The sequence below is a fragment of the Gorilla gorilla genome, chromosome 16 (genome assembly GCF_029281585.2).
Source record: "Gorilla gorilla gorilla isolate KB3781 chromosome 16, NHGRI_mGorGor1-v2.1_pri, whole genome shotgun sequence".
NCBI lineage: Eukaryota > Metazoa > Chordata > Mammalia > Primates > Hominidae > Gorilla > Gorilla gorilla.
Genome location: NC_073240.2, coordinates 94,144,275 through 94,166,718, shown reverse-complemented (window position 1 = coordinate 94,166,718; position 22,444 = coordinate 94,144,275). Strand labels below are relative to the sequence as shown.

The following is a 22,444-nucleotide window of genomic DNA, read 5'->3' as shown; positions in this document are numbered from 1 at the left end:
AAGATCACACTTGGGGAAGGGAGAATGATGAAGCCATACCCCTATACATCTCAGGTACACCTAATTTTCTACACAGTTTAAATGACGTATTATATTCCTTTGAGTAATTTCCTTCTTATTTCCCTCACTTTTCAATACTATTCAGGAGGAAGCACAGTTAAGTTTCTCCAGTATTTCCTGCCCCTAGAAAATGCCATTGTCTACATATACAGACTATAGTAGGTTTGAAATGATTCACCTGTTTTTCTGGAACCAGACCAAAATAGCACATTATGTAATGTAGTAACATTTCTGTGACCAGGGCTTAACAGGTGCTTGAGCCCTTTTCAACTGATTTTTATTCCTTTGGTTTAAAGTAAAAAAATGCTGGCCAGGCACGGTGGCTCATGGCTGTAATCCCAGCACTTTGGGAGGCCAAGGCGGGCAGATCACTTGAGGTCAGGAGTTCAAGACCAGCTTGGCCAACATGGTGAAACCCCGTCTCTACTAAAAATACAAAAATTAGCCAGGCATGGTGGTGCGTGCATGTAATCCCAGCTACTCAAGAGCCTGAGGCAGGAGAATCACGTGAACCTGGGAATCGGAGGTTGCAGTGAGCCAAGATCATGCCACTGCACTCCAGCCTGGGCAACAGAGCAAAACTCAGTCTCAAAAAAACTAAAAAATAAAAAGTCTAAAAAATGCTGGCCAAGGACTGTACACAAAACACCACGTGACTCTGGATGGGTACACGGCACCTTTGTTCCTAAGAACCTTCAATTATAAAATGAGAGGATTAGATCACAATTAAAGTTCATCTAACTTTTATTAACTGTCATTTAGACGAATTAGGTCCCACTATCCTCTAAAAGGAAAAATCATTTTTAAGCAATTCAGAATCATTATATCAAACCCACATTCTCAATCTTCTCAAGACACCTAATTTTCACAACTGAGTATTAAATATTGTACTAGATTTTATCAGATAAAAAGTAGGAGATGGTTCACTTGGGAAAAAGTCACTGTAAATGCATCTCTATAACTAGAAAGCTTCCTTTCAGCATTGAGGGGAAAAATATTTTTTAAGCTGTCCTTTTTTTTTTTTTTTTTAAGGTGAAGTTTCACTTTGTCACCCAGGCTGGAGTGCAATGGTGCCAAAATGGTTCACTGCAACCTTGGCCTCCTGGACTCAAGCGATCCTCCCACCTCAGCCCCCAAGTAGCTGAGACTACATAAGCATGCCACCATGTCCAGCTAATTTTTGTATTTTTTGGTAAAGATGGGGTTTTGCCATGTTGCACAGGCCTGTACTTCTAATTCTAAATAAGGATTTTTTGCTTTACTATAAAACACTAAAGACATTAAGCATTTGCACTTAATTGGGTACTTTGGGAAAGAAGTGTGTAGGTTGGCATTAAAGGTACTTCTTACACTGCATGTTCTGTAAGGACAGCAAAATACATCTATATAGGTTCGCTGTTAAATTCTCGAGGACTAATGGATCCGTATGTGAAAAGTAAAAAGTTCCTCTTCAAAGTTTCCCTTTTTGTTAAAGAATACATAACAAGTGTTAGAAATAACAGTTTCTTTCAGAAATTAACTTCCTTCAAGCTCCCTTGCTTTTTGCTAATAACTCTTTGTTAAGCCCTATGTGGCTGTTAAATATAGTAAGGGAATAAGTACATTCTATGTCCTTGTACTTTAACCAGGTTATTTGTTCTGGACTATAACCTGCTCAGACATGTCCGAACATGCCCAGGCATTTCCCAGCAGCTTACAGCCTACATCCCTTCCTTATTTGGAAATGTTATTATTCTCCTTGTTTCCTGTAAACAACCCCCTTCCTTTGTTTTCCATTGCGCGTTTATCTATTTAGGAAAGTTTTAAGCTTTTAGCCAATCGGAATCAGTCTAGATTGTGCAGTCCAGCTCCAGCCAATGGAGACAGGACGCAACAGTAAGAACCCAATGAGTCAGGGATAAAAACCTCTGCTTTTCTTTGTTCGGTGTGCTCTCATGACAATTAGGCTTCCAAGAAGCACCCTTTCTGCAGAAAGTAAAATTGCCTTGCTGAGAAAATTCCTTGAGCGCTAGTTCTTTTCAGCACCAAGGAACAAGCATTTGTTTCTAACACCTAGCACTTAGTACTAGGAACTACTTGAAATTGGTGAAGGAAATTTATAAGTACTTCCCAAAAGTACCTTTAAACCTCCAGTGCTATCACTGTCTCATCTTTTTTTCACCCCCCCAAGATTAATGTGGTCTTATTATAAAAAGGATACTTTCACAGGTTCAACCTTCCTCTGAACAGGATAATCCTACAGACTATATAGGTAGGGAGTGGAGTGAAGGGAGGGGAATCACACTCTCTACAGCACTACTGTAGGAAATTAATTTAAAGGCTTCCCTGGCCTAGAAAGAAAATACATGTGAAAAAGACATTTTCTTCTTTCTTCTGAGTAACTCCTTCCACATTAAAGATTTGGGTGATTTAACTTGCTATATACACTCATGAGTAACGTATGATGATACAGGTTTCTGGCTATGACAAATTACCCACCAAATAATGAAATAACAAAGTATTCTTTAGATCAGAATAAAATGGTATTACACATACATAAAAACTCCCAGGAAGCATTTCTCTCAATCATCTTTTATTTCTGTAATATGCAGTATAAAGATTTCTTGGTTGAGATACAATAAGGGTGTGAAGAAAGAAAAAAAAAAATTCTTGACATCTAACAATAAAGAAGCCAGAAACAGTAAGGAAAATTGCACTCATATTTTTCTACCTACTTGCACCAGGAATGAGCTAGCCAGTTTAGACCTTCTAGCTGATAATCTCGAAGTTCCAGATTCTCCCCTCCTAAATATGCAGGTTGTTTCTTTAAAGCTACAAATCGTGGTCTCTGCTTCAGGGCCTGAAAAACAAAAGCCCAAGTCTGAGAAAATTTTCTTACTGCTACTATGTTAAAACGCTAGCCACAATTCACATATTCGGCATCAAAGCATAAAAACGCAAATTTCTTTTTTTGAGACGGAGTCTTGCTCTGTCACCCAGGCTGGAGTGCAGTGGCCCAATCTCGGCTCACTGCAAGCTCTGCCTCCCGGGTTCACGCCATTCTCCTGCCTCAGCCTCCCAAGTAGCTGGGACTACATACAGGCGCCCGCCACCACCCACGCCCGGCTATGTTTGTATTTTTAGTAGAGACGGGGTTTCACCGTGCTAGCCAGGATGGTCTCGATCTCCTGACCTCGTGATCTGCCCACCTCAGCCTCCCAGAGTGCTGGGATTACAGGCGTGAGCCACCGCGCCTGGCCAAAAACTTAAATTTCATGTGTGTGAATCACCACCTCACTCCATCACCCCTTTCTTCATGGTTAATATTCCATAAGCCAGAGTTAGTTCATCCTCAAATAAAATATTTTTAGTTAACTTGCCCCTTTCCTGAAATAAATCTATGAACATCATTAAATAGCACTTTAGGTCTTGTCTATTATATGGCAGTGAGAGTCTCCTATTTTCAGAAACAACTATCTTTATGTTATCTTATTCTAAAGAGTACAAAACATTGCCTCCGGCTGTCATATGCTAAATACAGTTGATCTTCACCATAACAGGATTTGTAAATTCAGAAATGCAGCCCATCTACCTTAAACCCTTTAATTGCGTGAATTTGGTTTTCCCTTCAGAAACAACAAGCTTCTGAAGGGAAGGTTGTTTTCACCCCCAGAAGCTTAAAGGATAGCATTCTAGTGAGGTCAGTCTCTATGGTTTGCATAAAATGTGGATTCTGTGGCCAAATCAGTTTAGGAAACAACCGATCAAAAAGTTATACAATTTCTTTACTCATGACTTTTCAAAGTCTGAAATGTGTGTCCATAGCATGAATTTACAGGAGAAATTTATTCAGGGATGTATCCCAAAGTTACATGGCCAAAAGTCTTTTTTCAGGGGACGTTTCTCTGAAGATTAGTGCTCTATAGCACACATTATGAGAAGTATCATTCTAATAAGAATATTTGATAAGGTTATTGATGTGTTCAGTTCTCTATGAGGGCGGCTGGCAGTGAATGGAATCCGACTGCTTACTCTCAACTCCAAAACCCAGCCATCCATCCACTCCTACCAAACCTATCCCATAACTGTTCTCCCATCCACTCCTTCCATGCCACTGTTACTTCCCTTGTCCTCACACTACTTCTTCATTGGTGGACTTCAATGACATCTTACTGGCTGGACCTTCTGGCTTTAATAATCACTTACTCCAGAGTCGCCTATATACTGCTATTACATGAAGCTTTCTAAATAAAACTATTTCATAATGCCACTGTACTCAGTTGTACGAATACCTAGGAGATAAAGTCAAAATACCCTTCGAGGTAGCCAAGACACACACACTTTGACCTTGATGTACTTGTCAACATCATTCCTCTTCTCCTCACCCCTGGGGTCTAGTAGTTCTCCTATTGAACTATAAGAATCTTTCTCTTGATACCTTTCATAGGAGGGCAATACCCTGGGCCCCCTCTTGTCTGTATAGCCAGCAGCACCAATCCATTATACAAGGGCCAGATGCAGTTCAACAACCACAACTTCCTCTTAAAACCCATTCAATGACCACTGGAGCTCAGAGACTTCTACATTGGTGCTTCTCTGACCACATTTTCCCTATCACACTCTTTGGCAATTAAATACTGGTTTTCACAGATAGAATTCTAGTGCCATTAACATGAATGTCAACTTCTCAGAGACATATCACTTGTCTGATATTTCATTACTGAGGACCCAAGCACATCAGTTTCCTGATGGAATAAATTCCAAGGAAAGGATTTATTCAGCCAATCTAGCAAATAAGCCTATATATTTAATTTCTAACTTAGAATTCAAAGACACTCGCCTTTTCTATCACTTCCCGCTATTTTTTTTTTTTTTTTTTAGAGAACGAGTATCACAATCTTGCCCAGGTTGGCCTCAAACTCCTGTGCACAAGCAGTCCTGCCACCTCAGCCTCCCAAGTAGCTGGAACCACAGGTGTGAGCCACTGCAACTGGCTTCACTTCTCTTTTAAAGTGCCTAAATGCAGCTGGGCATGGTGGCTCACGCCTGTAATCCCAGCACTTTGGGAGGCCAAGGTGGGTGGATCATTTGAGGTCAGGAGTTTGAGACCAGCCTGACCAACATGGTGCAAACCCCATCTCTGCTAAAAATACAAAAAATTAGCTGGAAGTAGTGGTGCGTGCCTGTAATCCCAGCTGCTCAGGAGGCTGAGGCAGGAGAATCACTTAAACCCAGGAGGCAGAGGTTGCAGTTAGCCAAGATAGTGCCAGTGCACTCCAGCCTGGGCGACACAGCGAAACTCTGTCTCAAAATAAAATAATAAAATAAAATAAAATAAAAGTGCCTAAATCCTTTCAAGTATTCTCTCAAATATCTCTATTTCTAATTATGTAAATTGCAAGATTAAACAAGTCAGCAAAGCCATGAAATAATTCATTCTCTCCTTTTGCTTTAATGTCATATTTAAATCACCTTCTTTCACTTCAAAATGGCAATCATCATTTCATTTTGTAATATTTTCTCAGCACATATGTGTCCAATCCTCTTTATCAGTATATCTTCTCCCTGAAAAAACAAAAGCCAACCATCACCATACCTTGCATTCTCTTGTTGGGATGGTTTTTGAGTTGTTCCTACTGTGGAAGCTGTCAATGCAATTCTGGAATTTCTTTCCAATGAGGGCTTCATCTTCCCAGCTACACTCTGAATAGGGGAGTCCCATCCATTTACATAGATATTCAGGCTCATTTGAGGGTGCCGGCTTCCGACTATGAGCTATTTCATATAAAAAAAATTTATAGATTAGCAACTGTCAATTAAAAGTGAAAAATGACATTCTGTTTAATGCATAATCAATAAAACATCATGTGGCAAAACAAAATAATCTGCAAAACATACACTGTTCTGAAATGTTGAAGAACATTTATAAATAAAATTTCTTGCTTACCTGGAAAATCTGTTTGACCCAATGTAGATTTACTTGTCTTCACAGCTAAACAAATAAAAAATAAGACAGAAAAGTTATAAACACAATGAAGAATGAAAGATTTTAGGTTCTATGAATAAAATGTAAATATATTCTACTACCCCACACCTTAAAAAAGAAAAAAACAATGGGATTATAGTGGCTCACGCCTGTAATCCCAGCACTTTGGGAGGCCAAGGCAGGCAGATTGCTTGAGGCCAGCAGTTCAAGACCAATCTGGCCAACATGGTGAAACTCTGTCTCTACTAAAAATATAGAAATTAGCCGGGCGTGGTGGGGGTGGGGGGTGCCTGTAATCCCAGCTACTCAGGAGGCTGAGGCAGGAGAATCACTTGAACCTGGGAGGCAGAGGTTGCAGTGAGCTGAGATCACGCCACTGCACTCCAGCCCGGGCAACAGAGGAAGACACCATCTCAACAAAAAAAAAAAAAAAAAAAAAAGAAGAAGAAGAAGAAGAAGAAAAAAATTCTTTTTCTCATCTCTCTCTCAGGCTGACACTCCACTTCTCTGTTTCCCTTTGTAAGAAAACTCCCCCAACAAGTTGTTTATACTTGCTATCCCCTCTCATTTTCTCTTGAACCTACCCTAATCAGGCCGCACCCCCACCACTCCATGGATGTGTTTTCCCAGTGCCAAATTCACAGATCAATTCTCAGTCCTAATCGTCCTTGACTGACAGCATTTCCTCTCTCCTGGCTATGTGAATCACTTGGCTTCCAGTACACCACTCTCTCTCAGCTCTCCTCCTGTCTCACCGACTCTTCTTTCTCAGTCTCCTTTGCTAGCTTCTTTCTGACTTCCAAAAGCTGAAATGCTCTCAGACTACTTCTTCTTACCATGTGATACTCTATTTCTGATGGTCCTGTTCAATCTTGGCCTTTAAATACTAAATACTGATAAATTTCCAAATTTAAATCTCCAGCCCAGACTAAAGAGTCCTAAGCTCCAGGTTCACATATGCTCCAGCCTTCACTATATTCTCCACTTAGATGACTAAGAAGTAAATCAAACTTACAAATATCAAACTAAGCTCTTGGTTTCCACTCCAATGATCAGCTCTTCCCTTCATCTTTCCACTTTGGTAAATGGTACCTCTAAACTTCTACATGTTTAGGCCACAAATCTTCAGGTCAGACTTAACACCTCTTTCTCTCACCCCCACATCCAAATTTACCAGCAAATCTTCTTAGCTTTTCCTTTAAAATAAATCTAGGACGTGTCTAGTCTCCAAAGTGCATTTTTAAAATTTACATTACTTCCAAAAGCAAAAGCCACTATTCCTCAAGTTCAAATATGGCTGAAGTGAGTTACCATGTACTTACCTATTACTCTTTCTACTATCTGATACTGTTTATTCAACTCTGAAGCCAGCTCCTGTTGGCAATTGAAATATTCTACATCTTCAGGAGAAACTTTCCCTAACCTGAATGGCAGACAGACAGAAAAAGTACACATAAACTAAAGTCTGGGGATCCACATACATCAAAGCAAAAGTCAAAGGTGGAAAAGAAAACCTATTTTTTACTCCCATCTGCCCCTTAAGTAATCTTTACTAGTAATTACGCCAGAGATTTTACAAAACAAAACAAACAAACAAAAAAAACACTTTTAGAGAACACTGAAAACCTTACACCCATAGAAGGATATACCAGTTACCTGCCTCTGATGTGTCCTGTCTAAAAAGAGACCCAAAAATAACTCTTTTATGTGATAGATTCATGTGGCAAATTCATACATCTCAACAAATCAGGATAATAAAACTGTATGCCTTTTCTTATATATATATGGGTTTTAGGATTGATTAAACATGACTTGGAAAACTAGTTATTCTTATTACCAAAACCTTTCAGATGACAACAGCAGCAACTTAATATTAGAATTATTATATTTCAGAGGATTTCAAATTTCTAACTGCTTTACAAGCCTACCTCACCATCTAAGGGGTATATATTTTCAGTTTTGAGTCAAAGAAAAAACATGTAATTTACTAAAGTAGCACATTTTGCACAGTAGTAAAACCAGAATTACTGTCCACATTCCAGACACAAAAATCTATGCACATTCCAGACACAAAAATAGGCTAATCACACCACACAGACAGGTATGTCTTCAGGCTGAACTTGATACCATTATTACCCAGTTTAGGTTTTTGTGTGCTATAGCTCCACATATTTCCCATATACAACACCCAGACATTCAAGGCTGTAAGTAAACTAAACACACGAGGACTATCACAGTTTCAGTAGTTACCTAATCATTTCCTTCACATCATTTCTGCAAATTGTATAAAACCAGAATTAGTTTTAAGTATATCATAACCCAGAGAGTTCCAGAATATTAACTCTCTACATCTAAGCCACCCCAGCCTAACTACAGGAAAATAACAAGGTGCTTAAGAGAATGAGCTCTGGATTCAGGGCATCAGAATTCAAATCCTGAGTCCACCTGCAGAATTGCTGTGTGCCATATTCTCCCCATCTACAAAATGGGTAATAACAGTACAAATCTCATGCATTTATTGTGAAAACTAAAGAATGTGTGAATAACGCTCCATAAGCTAGTTAACTCCAAAAACTTGGTAGCCACATATAAAAATATAGTATCTGAAGGTCACAATCTTATAAAATAGAATTGTAAATGGCTCCATGTTTAGATGATCAAAGCAAAATCTGAGATTCTAGATAGCTGTGATCTCCATGCATTATTTTAAAACCTTCCCTTCTTTCAGGCTGCAAATATATTTCTTTAATCCATGATGGAAAATATACCATTGTTTGATTTCGTCCTCTTTTTTCTTGAAGTTCTCTAGTTTTTTTAGGCCCTTCACTTTCTGTTGCTGTAAGGATTCTTCACTCTCCCATGTGCTGTGGATGTAAGACCAACCCTTCCACTTGATGAGGTACTGGATTTCACCTTCATCCTTTTCAGTGTCAAAGTCACCACTAGGGTCGCCATTAGCTTCAATCGCATATACAGTAGTAGATGCTCCAGTGGCTGCAAAAGGATTAAGTACACTTGAAAGAGAGTATATTACACCACATATTAAAAAGCTTCCCAAGAATACAATTCTCTGAAGACTCCCTTTGTGGATGAAGCACCAAAATACTTCAACTTGAAATAAGTACAAACTCACAAACAACACAGAACGGACTCAATCAAAAATTTCAAATATTTTAAAAATGTAAACCCAATTTTTACATATTCCTAAATTTGCAGGTGAAATCAAAGAAATCCCTTATTCAAAAACAATAAAAACAGAGCAGCAACATCCTTTTGTTTTGGTCCCTTACTAGCTCGGAAAACAAATCCCTCTCTCCAAGACTAAGGATAGAACACCAAAATATCCTCCTCCAACCTCCCCTACTCGAAGTCCCCAGTTAACTTTCTTAACCTCAATAGAAGCCAGAATGAAAAAAAGAAAAAGAAAAAAAGCCAAAAGAAAAAGCATTAAGTATTATTTTGGTATTTCCTTTACAGAAAGTTTACCTTAATGCAACTTAGTTATGAGATATCTAAATTACATATTTAAAAATCTTCAATATTACCACAATATTTATTTAACCAGTTTGATATTTTCATAAGGAGCTTAAGAAACAAATAACCAAAGGTGGATTTGCTTAATGTTAATTAGCAGGTATCTCTGCTATATCACTGCTTTATAAAACATTGACACTTATCTATACTAGCTTAATTTAAAATCTTAAAGACATAGTGTACACATACCTTTGTCCTCAGCTCTGAAACACTGGGTCAGAAAGACTTCTACATATCACAACAAATACAGCAGTAGACTAAAATTCATCACATCAGAGCTAAAATACCTAAAATCTAAGCCTTACTGAGCATACATAAAATGTAATTTGCTCCCCAAATACACATACCTCCTTTCTTTCCCAGTCTTGAATCTAAGACCTTTTCAATAGTTTCACTATTATCTTGCTGTTCATCAACTCCTTCTCCAGTCATTTCAATGAGATCATCTGAGTCAGTCTCAAAGTCATCATCTTCTTTGTAACTGCAAGAGGAATAATGCTGAATAAATGAGAAATGATCTCTTCAGAATTAAACTGCCACACATAACCGTCACTAGAATAAGAAACCATACCCTTTTGGTTCCAAAAGCATGTTGTTTTATAGATCTGCCATTTACAGTAGGCTCAAAGCTTACTTTTTTTCCTAAAGTGCTGATGTATGCTCCTAAACAACTGTAGGGAGTCTAACTCAATTTGAAAATAAAAATTCTATATTTATACTGATTTGTATAAGCAAGATATAGAAAACTATAAGGACACTTCTATTTTTTTCATTTTTTAGTATCAGATTATTATGTAAACAAGTAGACTACCACAAAAAAAAGAAAAAGCATAATGGAAAAAAAAATTTGCTACTATTTCATCAGGCAAAAAGAGAAGCAATATTTCTAAAATTAAAAATGTCAACCCTGTATGTTGTCTCCCAGTAATAAGAATATGAAATTTAAGTATTCCCAAACTGCTGGAAGCTTCAACACAAATACTTCCTGGTTTAAAAAAGAAAAATATTGGCTAGGCGCGGAGGCTCACACCTGTAATCCCAGCACTTTGGGAGGCTGATGCAGGAGAATCACAAGGTCAGGAGTTAGAAACCAGCCTGGCCAACATGGTGACCGTATCTATTAAAAATACAAAAATTAGCCGGCATGGTGGGCGCCTGTAATCCCAGCTACTCTGGAGGCTGAGGCAGCAGAATCACTTGAATCCGGGAGGCGGAGGTTGCAGTGATCCGAGATCGTGCCACTGCACTCTAGCCTGGGCAACACAGCAAGACTCCGTCTCAAAAAAAAAAAAAATTTTATATATATATAATATATATATATATATATATATGTAACTTCCTATCACATATTAACAATGAATGATTGAGTCACAAGAAAGAAAAACAATCCTGGATGTAGTACAGTTACAGTAAGAAAAAATGCTAGGCTATATACTAGCATACTCAAAGCCTAGTCCTAGCTTGGAATTATTAACTGGATACATTGAATAAGTTATGAGTATCTCTAGGATTCATTTTCACCATCTCTATGAAGAACAAATCTGTAAAATCTAAAAAAAATAAATACTTGATTTCTATAAAGTAAACTACTAGTGTTTGCATATATCTGTTCCTTTCTTTCATTTTTCTTTTTCTTTTTGAGACAGGATCTAGCTTTTTTGCATAGAGTGGAGTGCAGTGGCGTGATCTCAACTCACTGCAACCTCCATCTCCCAGGATTCTCCCACCTCAGCCTCCCAAGTAGCTGGGACTGCAGGTGCATGCCGCCACCACACTCGGCTTTTTCTTATTTTTTGTAGAGACAGGGTCTCGCCCTGTTGTCTAGGCTGGTCTCAAACTCCTGGGCTCAAGCAATCTGCCTGCCTCGGCCTCCCAAAGTGTTGGAATTACAGGCATGAGCCACTGCGCCTGGCCTATTTCACTAATGATAATTCCTATTAATGCTTCATATCCTATTAGTACTTGATAAAATCAGATTCAAGTAGCAATACATTAAGCTGAACCTCAGAAAAATGTCTGTGATTTAAAGAGCAATTCAGAAGTAGGAATATAATCCAAATATCTTTAATGGAAAAAAATGTTATGAAATGAAGATAACGCCACTAAGTCACCATTGGACAGGACATGAACTTGTGGTGTTTTTTAGGAATGAAGGCTTCAAATGAGCTATTGCTACTCTTTTCATATTCCCCTTGGCTCAATACCATTCTTTTTGCAAGAAAGCTAACCAGATTTCTGAAAACAACTTCAGGACATAGGTTGTTATTTTTATCTATTAAGTGCACAACCCCGGACTTATGAGAACCAAAATCTAACCAACTACTTTATCACATCACACCAGTGAAACACTTCTGGGGTACAACTTACCTAACATTTTTAGCCGCTCTTCGACGAGTCTGCCTTTTGGGAGCTTCGTCATCATCATCATCCTCATCAGAAGAATCTTGCTTTTTTCTCTTTCCACGCTGAGTCTTCGGCTGCTTTTTAACACGAGGTTTGGGCACTGTTCTAAAATGAGAAGAGAAACAAAAGGCTAAGTCTTCACTTTATCATTTGGTGTCTACTTTATATAACAGTATTTCCCAGAGCAGTGGTTCATACATCAGAATGTAACATTTCACTTGGGGAATGTTAAACATGCATATTCTTGGGCCCTACTCCCTGAAATTCTAATTCACTAGAAATCTGGATTTTCAACAGGAAGGTCATTCTAATGCTGATAATCCTCAATCATTTATGGGAAAGAACGTGAATGTTTCACATATGTTCATCAGGATTACCTGATATAAAAACACATACACAGCATGTTCTTCATGGTAGTATCTCTTTGGTGGGCAAACTGGAAATAGCTATCAAACTATTTTACTTGTAGGAATTAACAGTTTTACTTGTCGGAATTAATCCTATTGATATACACCTAAACAGGCATAATAAAGTATTCACTATAGCATTATTTGCAATAACAAAACATTAAGAAAACTCTAAATATTCTTCAACTGGAAACTAAACAGTACCATGTACTCACAAAAAAAAAAGTTTTTTGTATACTAATATGAAAGGATTTCCAGGATAAAGAAACCTACAGAACAAGAAGCAGAGGATGCTATTATCTGTGTGAAGAAAGTAAAGCACAAGAAGTAACTATACATAAGTTTTTATTGTATGTGTATAAAATATACCTGGAATACTACCTAAGAGACTGTGTGCCCTATCACAGAATTAACTTGGACAGACCAGGGAGATGACCAGGATTGAAAGCCACAGTCTAGAAGCTCACATAAGGAAATCCCCAAATATTCCATCAGTGATAAAAAGGTGAAAGAAGTCACAGAGGGAGAGAAATGGATACTCATGATCACATTTATTATCTCTTTCTCTCATACCTCCCATACCTTTCTCATAACCAAACCTAAACAGATGATCAACGATGTAATAAATAATGAGTAAAATTCTAAAAGACAGAACTGGCGTTGACAGTTCTGAGATAAACTTATTAAGCTGAGATAAAATAAGATAAAATTCAGTTGACAAATTCCCCTGCTGGGGTTGGGGGGTAAGTACAATGTCCTAGGCCAGAGGTTGGCAAACTTTTTCTGTAAATGGCCAGAGAGTAAATATTTTAGGCTCTGCCAGCCAAGAGGCAAAATGGGGACCAACGTATAGGTCCTTACATAATGAAAGAAAATAAATTTTCACAAATTTTTTTATACAACTCGAAATAATTAGGTACATTTACTGCAATATATATCTACTAATGAGAACAGAATTGTTTTTGAGGGGATAACATTTCACTTACTTGGAGTTCAAATTTAGTGCTCTCTATCCTTAAACTGTAAATTAGAAATGTTCATCTATAAAAACTATTCTTAGCTCACAGGCCATATAAAAATAGGTGGTGGATGAAATTTTGCCCAAAGGGCATAGTTTGCTGAGCCCATTCTAAGCAATACTACAAGGAGGTAATTTTCCCTGGGGCCTGTCTTCTGACTCCCTTTTCCTGTCATCACTATCTTAGGCTGCCATCTGTCTTATCAAAAATTAGCATAATTTGCTACTATTTCAGCCTACCTCCTTCTCTACACAATCAGATTATTTGTTTAATGTTATATAGATTTTATGAACAAGGTAATAAACCACTCAAGTATGCTTTAAGCCAGGCAAACAGTGTTTTAAACAATTTGTTCTCCCAAAAAGAGACTGTACCCTGGCCAAACATATAAGCAGTTTTACTAAAAGCGGAAGAATGTTTGCCCCACGATAGCTAGTCTGCGAAGAAAGAAGCAGTTAAGACCTGCAATGTAGGCTGGCTGAAAGTGAACCACAGACATCTAAAACCCAGAATCAAAACACAATGCATCTCATTAAAGCTCTCATTTCAGCACGACATTATCCTTCCCAATCTACAGCAGATTAAGCTCATCCAGAAGTAGAGATCTTAAGCAAACAGTGCACCTTCTGGGGACAGGTCTTCTGGCTTTTACTTTTTTTTGTTCTGGCTCACTCTCTGCACTGGTGCCTTGTTCCTGTTCATCTTCTGAGGGTTCCTGTTTCCATTTTTCTCTGCGATCAAAAGCAAAACAAAGTAATTTTTTTCTAAAAGAATGCTTCAAGATAAATAATCCGACAAAACCAATTTCAATTTTACTATCCAAAGGGCAGAACATGCACATTTTAGACATGCTAAAAGAGATTCTAGCTCCATTTAAACTTGAATTGTGATCCTTCCTGTACTACATAATATCTATTCCTATTTTATCTCCAGTAACAAAAATAAATAAAAATGGATATATATGTATTTTTTTCATTTACTACTATTATTGACAAGATTGAAACCATAACATGCACAAGATCAGTGCTTCCAAAATTTTAAAATGTATCAGAACCACCTAAAGAGCTTGTTAAAAAAGATTTCTGGGCCAAGTGAGATGGTTCATGCCTGTAATCTCAGCACTTTGGGAGGCCAAGGTGGGAGTTTCACTTGAGTCCAGGAGTTCAAGACCAATCTGAGCAATACAAGACACCTCTCCAGAAAAATTAAAGTTAAAATTTTAAAATTGAGCCAGGCCTGGTGGAGCATGTCTACAGTCCTAGTTACTAAGGAGGCTGAGGAGGCAGAAGGATCACTTGAACCCAGGAGTTTGAGATTGCAGTGAGCTGTGATTTTGCCACTGTACTCCACCCTAGGCGGTAAGAGTGAAACCCTGCCCCTATCTGCCCCTCCTCCACCAAAAAAAAAAAAAAAAAAAAAGATTTCTGGGCCCTAGTCAGAGCTCCTGATGCAATAGGTCTCAGTTGAGGCCTAAAAAATATGAATTTCAACAAATTCAAGTAATGCTGATACTGGGTAGAAACTCCGAGAACCACTATACTAGATATTTTAAGTCTTTAGAATACATTTAAGGAAACAGTCCCTAAAATTATTTTTCAACAATAAACCTATCATATAACTAAATAATCTGTTCAGCTAAAGATGTAGTTTTTAATAATTATTAGATACAGTAGATGTTCCTTTGCTCCTTGAGTTCTTAGAAGGCTTGAAAGAGCCATAACCTACAGGCATCCTACTATCCCAAACAGTTTTAGTTTACTTGAAAATCCAACAAGATATTGCAGGGACCCACCCCACTCATTTCTCACCTACAGACAAGAGGGAAGAAACATGTAATAGCTGCTGGGCATGAAATACCTAGGAAAAAACTGACAGGCAAGTGCCTGGGGCTTCTCTGTAAATAAAACAATTACCAATTTGCCTACGGGTCACTTTATAGGGAATGAGGTCATACTAAAGATAACAGCTACAACAAGACAAATGTCAAATCAATATTCTTCATGGGAGAACAGGTCAAGTAATGGTGAAAGCTTATTGAAAGGAGGTGGCTGATCTGCAGATTGAGAACCTTCCTAAAAGCTACAACAGTCACCCTATACCTGAATTGGTAGAGACCTTAGGGGGAAAAAACAACAATTCAGGCCTTCCATGGACGGTCAGTGGAGCACTTTTATGAATATTACTCAACTTCTACTAGCACTGTGTGTTTCCATATGCATTTCCGCAGTAGATGGCTCCTTGTACGCCAAGACTTTTTGTTCGTCTTTGTACCACAGTTTAGCCAAAGTCAGGCAAATGGAGATGTTTCTTTGTTAGGTTAAAAAAAAAAAAAATCAATGAAAGAATGCGCAATTAGTCTATCAGTCAGACGGGGAGGGGTGCTTCTGGTAAGCCAGAAAGGCCTGTTAGTATTGCCTAATATCCTTCAGTCTCTTTAAAACAAAGACCTTCGTATATACACTCTGGACACTGGTCTAATTCTGCTTCCCCGGAGCATAGCACAATAAATGTTTGCTAAGAATCCAAGGAATACAAGGTGATCACCAGGAAGGAAGAAAGGAAGATGTTTACAGTAAGTGGGAGACCAGCACGAGTCTGCAGTCTCCCTCAGACCAAGTCCACAACAGTTTACCCCTCAGAGGGGGCTTACACAATCAAACTGGAGAGAAGTAGAAGCATGCTTGAAGGAATATGAACAGCTAGTCCTTCAGATAAGAAAGATCCACAGTCACCAATAAATTCTAATTACCATATCTCCCCCAGGAATTGAGAACCTAAACCAGGGCCACCAATGAGGTCCACTTCTATAAGTATAGGAGACAGCAAACACAGAGAATGGATGTGTTGAGGCTAGAGTTTTCCAGTTAGATTACAGATTTACAGACTTATGAACAACCAGGAGGACTTAGAATCTCCCAATATAAGAATGCAAAAAAGGCCGGGCGCGGTGGCTCACGCCTGTAATCCCAGCACTTTGGGAGGCCGAGGTGGGCGGATCACGAGGTCAGTAGATTGAGACCATCCTGGCTAATGTGGTGAAACCCCGTATCTACTAAAAATACAAAAAAATTAGCCGGGCGTGGTGGCGGGCGCCCGTAGTCCCAGCTACTCAGGAGGCTGAGGCAGGAGAATGGCGTGAACCCGGGAGGTGGAGCTTACAGCGGGCCGAGATTGGGCCACTGCCCTCCAGCCTGGGTGACAAAGCGAGACTCTGTTCTCCAAAAAAAAAAAAAAAAGAAAGAAAGAAAAAAAAAACTTAGCAAATCAACTAGTCCAAAGCTCTCCTCCCAGAGAAGGAAACTGAAGTGCAGTGAGGAAATGAGTTGCTTGGCCATATCACCAACCCTCAGCCCTGCTACTTTCAATCATAACTCACTGAGGACCAAAGAATCAGGAAACATTAAAGCCAGGCTTACACATCCTGGGAGTATTTGAAAAACTCAAGGTTTAAAAGGCCTAAGTGTGTGTGCATGTATATTTGAAATTGGTTGGATTCTTTCACGTTTTCTTTTCATTTTCAAGAACAAGAAAAAAGATAGTAAGGACCAGCAATACTAAGTCACTGTGAAGAATGGGTGAAGTGAAAAAAGTGACTGAGCTGTTACAAAGAAATTACTTCCCAACCCTATAGATGTATAAGGCTCTCCCACATGTGAAACTGCTGTCCTCTCCTACATTACTGGCCTCTTATAAAATGCAAATCTTATCAAGACTCCACCACTAAGCCATACATTGTAAGTCAGGCTACAATAAAGAATAGTTTAAGATATGAGATCGTGAGCAAAAAATGTCTATCAAAGGAAACTTATAATATCCAGCTTTAGAGGCCATTAACAGAGTCCCCTAGATACTGTAAAAACACAAAATTCAACTAAATTTTTCCCGAAATTTTGAGAACTAGGGAGAAAAATACCAAGATTTAGCCAAGATGCCCCAAGGCAATGTAAATAGACATGGAAAAAGTCAAAATGCAACTTAAATGTGTATAGTTTTCTTCCTTTATTGGGAAAAGGTGGTTGGCTAGACACAAATCCTAAGACAGACAAATCAAATCTAATCAACTGTAAAGTAGGAAATGAACAAAAGCTACTTTTAAATATAATGAGCCAGAACTTTGACCAAGAGTTGGTAAGGCTTGTTATTAACTGTCTGTAAAAAAGAAAACTCCTTTTTCCTCCACTTAGAAGACATCTGGAAGAGGGAAGTAGCTACTTTTGTTTCCTCAGTCTTCAGTAGATTTCCCCAAGAAAGCATGCTTTTGAAAAAAAAATTCCAATGATCAACAGAAATCTGAGGCTAATAGGGATTCCCTTCCACTGTGTTACAGGTATGTGACAATCTCCAATTCAAAACACTGGAAAAGGGCCGGGCACAGTGGCTCATGCCTGTAATCCCAACACTTTGGGAGGCCATGGTGGGAGGATGGCTTGAACCAAGGAGTTCAAGACCAGCCTGGGCATCACAGTGAGACCCAGCCTTTACAAAAAATTAAGAAATTAGCTTGGTGTGGTGGTGTGCGCCTGCAGTCCCAACTACTCAGGAGGCTAAGGTGGGAGAATCACTTGAGCCCAGGAGGCCAAAGCTGCAGTGAGCTGTGAATGTGCTACTGCACTGCACTCCCACCTGGTAAGAATAAAACGCTGTCTCAAAAACAAAAACAAAACAAAACCACCAGGACCAGAAGTCAACAAAAATCTTATACAACACTGCGCAATTTGGATAACATTAAGAGGTAATGCATGAAAAAAGAGTTTAATCAAAACAGCATCTGAGTTGGTTAAAAAAAGTTCAATGTTTTGTTTGTTTGTATGACTCTAAGTCAGAGATTACAATCTCAAATACTCACAGGGGCCAGATGAGAACTGCAAACAGGGCAAAATGGAGACCTCCTGGTCCGTCACTGTTACATGAGCCAGCATTACCAAATTTTCTCAAAAGAAGCTAAAAACACAGATTGTTATGCACTCTCAATTAAATGATGCTAACTAATTTAAAAATATTTTAAATATTGTGCAGGTCCATTGTGCTGTATAACTTCTTCTAAGCTTTAAAAATATGAATACAGCTGGATGCGGTTGTACGTGCCTATAGTCCCAGCTACTGGGGAGACTGAAGCAAGAGGATCACTTGAGCTCAGGAGTTCAAGGTTGCAGTGAGCTATGGCCACACATGTGCACCAATAGAGGAAGACCCTGTCTCTTTAATTTAAAAAAAAAAAAAAGGCCAGGCGCGGTGGCTCATCTTGTAAGCCCAGCACTTAGGGAGGCTGAGGCAGGTGGATCACCTGAGGTCAGGAGTTCAAGACCAGCCTGGGCAACATGGTGAAACCCCATGTCTATTAAAAATACAAAAATCAGCTGGGCACAGTGGCGCATGCCTGTAATCCCAGCTACTCAGGAGGATGAGGCAGGAGAATCACTTGAGTCCAGGAGGCGGAGGTTGCAGTGAGCTGAGATTGCGCCATCGCCCTCCAGCCTGGGTGACAGAGCGAGAGTCCATCCCAAAAAATAAAATCCTAATACAAATCGTGATGGGGTAATTGGTCTCTTTGTAATTCTGCAAAGAACACAGTCCCTTGCAAGACTGCATTCTTCAAAAACATCAATGTCCTAAAAGCAAAAGAAGGCTGTGAAAGTGCTCCCAATTAAAGAAATCAGACATGTCCTTTGTAAGGACATGGATGAAGCTAGAAACCATCATTCCAAGCAAACTATCGCAAGGACAGAAAACCAAACACCGCATGTTCTCACTCATAGGTGGGAATTGAACAATGAGAACACGTGGACACAGGGTGGGGAACATCACACACTGTGGCCTGTCATGGGGTGGGGGGAGGGGGAAGGGTCAGCATTAGGAGATATACCTAATGTAAATGACAAGTTAACGGGTGCAGCACACCAACATGACATGTATACATATGTAACAAACCTGCACATTGTGCACATGTACCCTAGAACTTAAAGTATAATTAAAAAAAAAAAAAAAGATGTGCAACTAATTGCATATAACTGACCCTAAACTAGATCCTGTAGTAGAGATGGAAAAATATTATGAAAGACTTTATTGGGTTAACTGACAAAACTGAAATATGAATCAGACAAAAGTACATCAGCAGCGGGTGCGGTGGCTCAAGCCTGCAATCCCGGCACTCTGGGAGGCCAAGACAGGCTGATCATGAGGTCAAGAGATTGAGACCATCCTGGCCAACATGGTGAAACCCCATCTCTAATAAAAACAGAAAAAATTAGCTGGACGTGGTGGCGCATGCCTGTAGTCCCAGCTACTCGGGAGGCTAAGGCAGGAGAATTGCTTGAACCCCGGAGGCGGAGGTTGCAGTGAGCCGAGATCGCGCCACTGTACTCCAGCCTGGCGACAGAGCCAGACTGCGTCTCAAAAAAAAAAAAAAAAAAAAAAGTACGTCAGCAATGGTTTAAATCTAAGTTGAATCTGTACTGTACTGTGCTTATAAAGAGAAAATCCTTATTTTTAAGAAATACACCTTACATATTTAAGGTAAAGGGATAAAAGGTAAAATTTTATGAATTTTAGTCTCAGATAGTTCATAAAAAACATTATGTTTGTATATATATAAATATACACAGGCTGGGTGCAGTGGCTCACGTATGCTAATCCCAACACTTTTGGAGAGCAAGGTGAGAGGATAACTTGAGGCCAGGAGTTTGAGAACAGCCAGAGCAACGTAGTGAGACCTCTATGTCTACAAAAATACAAAATCAGGCATGGTGGTGCATGCCTGTCGTCCCAGCTACTTGGGAGGCTGAGGCAGGAGGATCACTTGAGCTCAGGAGATTGAGGCTGCAGATAGCCAAGGTTGCACCACTGCACTCTAGCCTAGGTGACAGAGCAAGACCCTCTCTCTTAAATAAACAGCACCCACAATAATAAAGCAAATGGAGCAAAAATGGTAATCTGGATAAAGTATATAAGGTGTCCTTTGTACTGCACTTTTATTCTTGCAACTTTCCTAAAGTTTGGAATTAATTTTTTTAAGCCAATTTTACAAAATGGTCCCTTTTTAAAAACTCTAAAATGTGTGAATAAAATCTTCAGGGTTTCAGAAAAGCATTTCTTTGTGCCAATATTTCAAACCTTTCACTCTCTGAGTCTGAATTCTGAAATGCATGTGACCACACATTAGGTTATGTTACACTTGCTCAGCTTGGATCACAGAAGGTTCCCAAAGTGCCTTGCAACTTGAGTGTCAGCAGCTACAAGACCTCCTCTAATTAATCTTTCAGGAATCTCAACTGGTGACTCAGGAGAAGAGCTCTCTGTAAATCCACAATACTCACCAGCTGGCCAGAGAATAGCAGAAACGAAGGCTAGCCCAGTGCCCAAACACAGGAACATGAGGGGAACTATCTCAGCCCAAGGCAGTTCCTATGAACAGCCCTAGGGTAGGGAAGCAATATGAAAAAGAAGACAGATCCCACTCTGCAAGGAACTAAGAGGTTCTACTCAGGAAAAGAAAGGTCCATATATGCTACTGAAGGTTGCCAACTTTGGGGAATTCTTAAGACTGATAAGTGGCGGGGCACAGTGGCTCACACCTGTAATCCTAGGAGACCGAAGCCAGAGGACTGCTTGAGCTCAGGAGGTTGAAACCAGCCTGAGAAACATAGTAAGACCCCATCTCTACAGTAAATTTTTAAAAACTTAGCTGGGCATGATAGCACATGCCTGTAGTCCCAGCTACTCGAGTGGCTTAGGTGGGTCAATTAAGTCCAGCGGGCCAAGGCTGCAGTGAGCTGAGATCAAGCCACTGCACTCCAGCCTGAGCAACAGAGTGAGACCCTGTCTCAAAACAAAACAAAACAAAAAGGCTGACAAGACTATGAGCCATTAACCAGAGTAAATGCAATGTATTATACAGTGACTGAAAAAAACGCTGGCTTCTGCACACACAAATAAGGCCATTAAAATAGGAAGTCAAGAATTCAAGCATAGCACCATTTAACTTGCAGTCAAGAGACCAAAGGAATGTAGCCAGATGGTGAAGTAATGATTACATGCATGGATTTCCCAGGGTGTAATCAAGGTGGACATTTCAGGAAAGATACTCAAAAGGCCATTAGACCAGTAAGCAGATAATAGTCTCCCAAGCAGACCAGGAGACTGGGGCAGAACAAAAGCCTTCTAAGATGCCAAGTGCAGGTTTGCTTACAGTTACTATTTCTCCAAAACACAAACGAAAACTGAATGCACTCTAGCAGGGCAAAATTAAGTACCTGACTTTTCTGTAAGGCTCTGTAATACCCTACATTTATTTAATGTCACAAAATCTTAGCATAGTTTCTAATAATCCTGTTGGGTAGATGGTATTTTTTTTTTTGGAGATGAGGAAATGGGTTTTAAAATCTCAAATGACTTGCCTTAGGCCACTTACTAAAGATTAATAATATTTTACAACAGAGCATATGTACCTAGAGCTCTTAATAGAAGCCATGGACAACTGTTTAACATGAGAACCCCTGAACTGGTATACGAAGTTTTGAATATCTACATTTTTGAGAGAAGCTATAGAATTCAGATTGTCAATGGGACCCACACCCTCTCCAAAAAATGACTTTAAAAATTATTTCTCAAAAAAAATCAAATAATTTCATATCATATAAATAGAACTTTTTAAATTAAAAAATCAACATATAAATCTATGTTATAAAGAAACTCCACATTAAGTCCACAAATTAAATTTTTCTGGCTTAGGAACTGCAACATTAAAATTATGCAGAAACATCAATATGTAATTTCGTACCAAAATGGATGTTCAGCCAATATAATTTTGCCATAAAAATAGCAAATCTACATTTGTTCCTTGCTTACTACAATACCAAATACCTGTGTACTTGTTATTTATACATATTTTTCTGAAAAAAGTCAATGGGCTAATTGGGTTAACCCGATGGAAGAAGCTGAGATTTATCCCAAGCAAAAGCCCGAGTATACGTGGACCCCTTCCATGTGTTAAACTGAGAATCTTGAGTTTCCAATGCTGCTGCTGCTATTGCAACAGGTCAAGGTAGACAGTCACCCGA

At 39.1% G+C, this 22,444-nt stretch overlaps 1 protein-coding gene across 6 annotated transcripts in view; it reads right to left on the bottom strand.

Annotated features, from left to right (window-relative positions):
* Positions 1-22,444, bottom strand: part of CHD2 (chromodomain helicase DNA binding protein 2) — a 144,824-nt gene that overhangs the window by 76,107 nt on the left and 46,273 nt on the right. For all 6 annotated transcript variants that reach the window (XM_063698855.1, XM_055364203.2, XM_031002048.3 and 3 more), the window contains 8 exons: positions 14,012-14,119; positions 11,927-12,067; positions 9,907-10,040; positions 8,794-9,019; positions 7,348-7,448; positions 5,987-6,031; positions 5,636-5,814; positions 2,775-2,899 (listed from right to left, as the gene is read on the bottom strand). In XM_063698855.1, the coding sequence (XP_063554925.1) occupies positions 2,775-2,899; positions 5,636-5,814; positions 5,987-6,031; positions 7,348-7,448; positions 8,794-9,019; positions 9,907-10,040; positions 11,927-12,067; positions 14,012-14,119 (1,059 nt within the window). The remainder of the gene's footprint in view (positions 1-2,774; positions 2,900-5,635; positions 5,815-5,986; positions 6,032-7,347; positions 7,449-8,793; positions 9,020-9,906; positions 10,041-11,926; positions 12,068-14,011; positions 14,120-22,444) is intronic.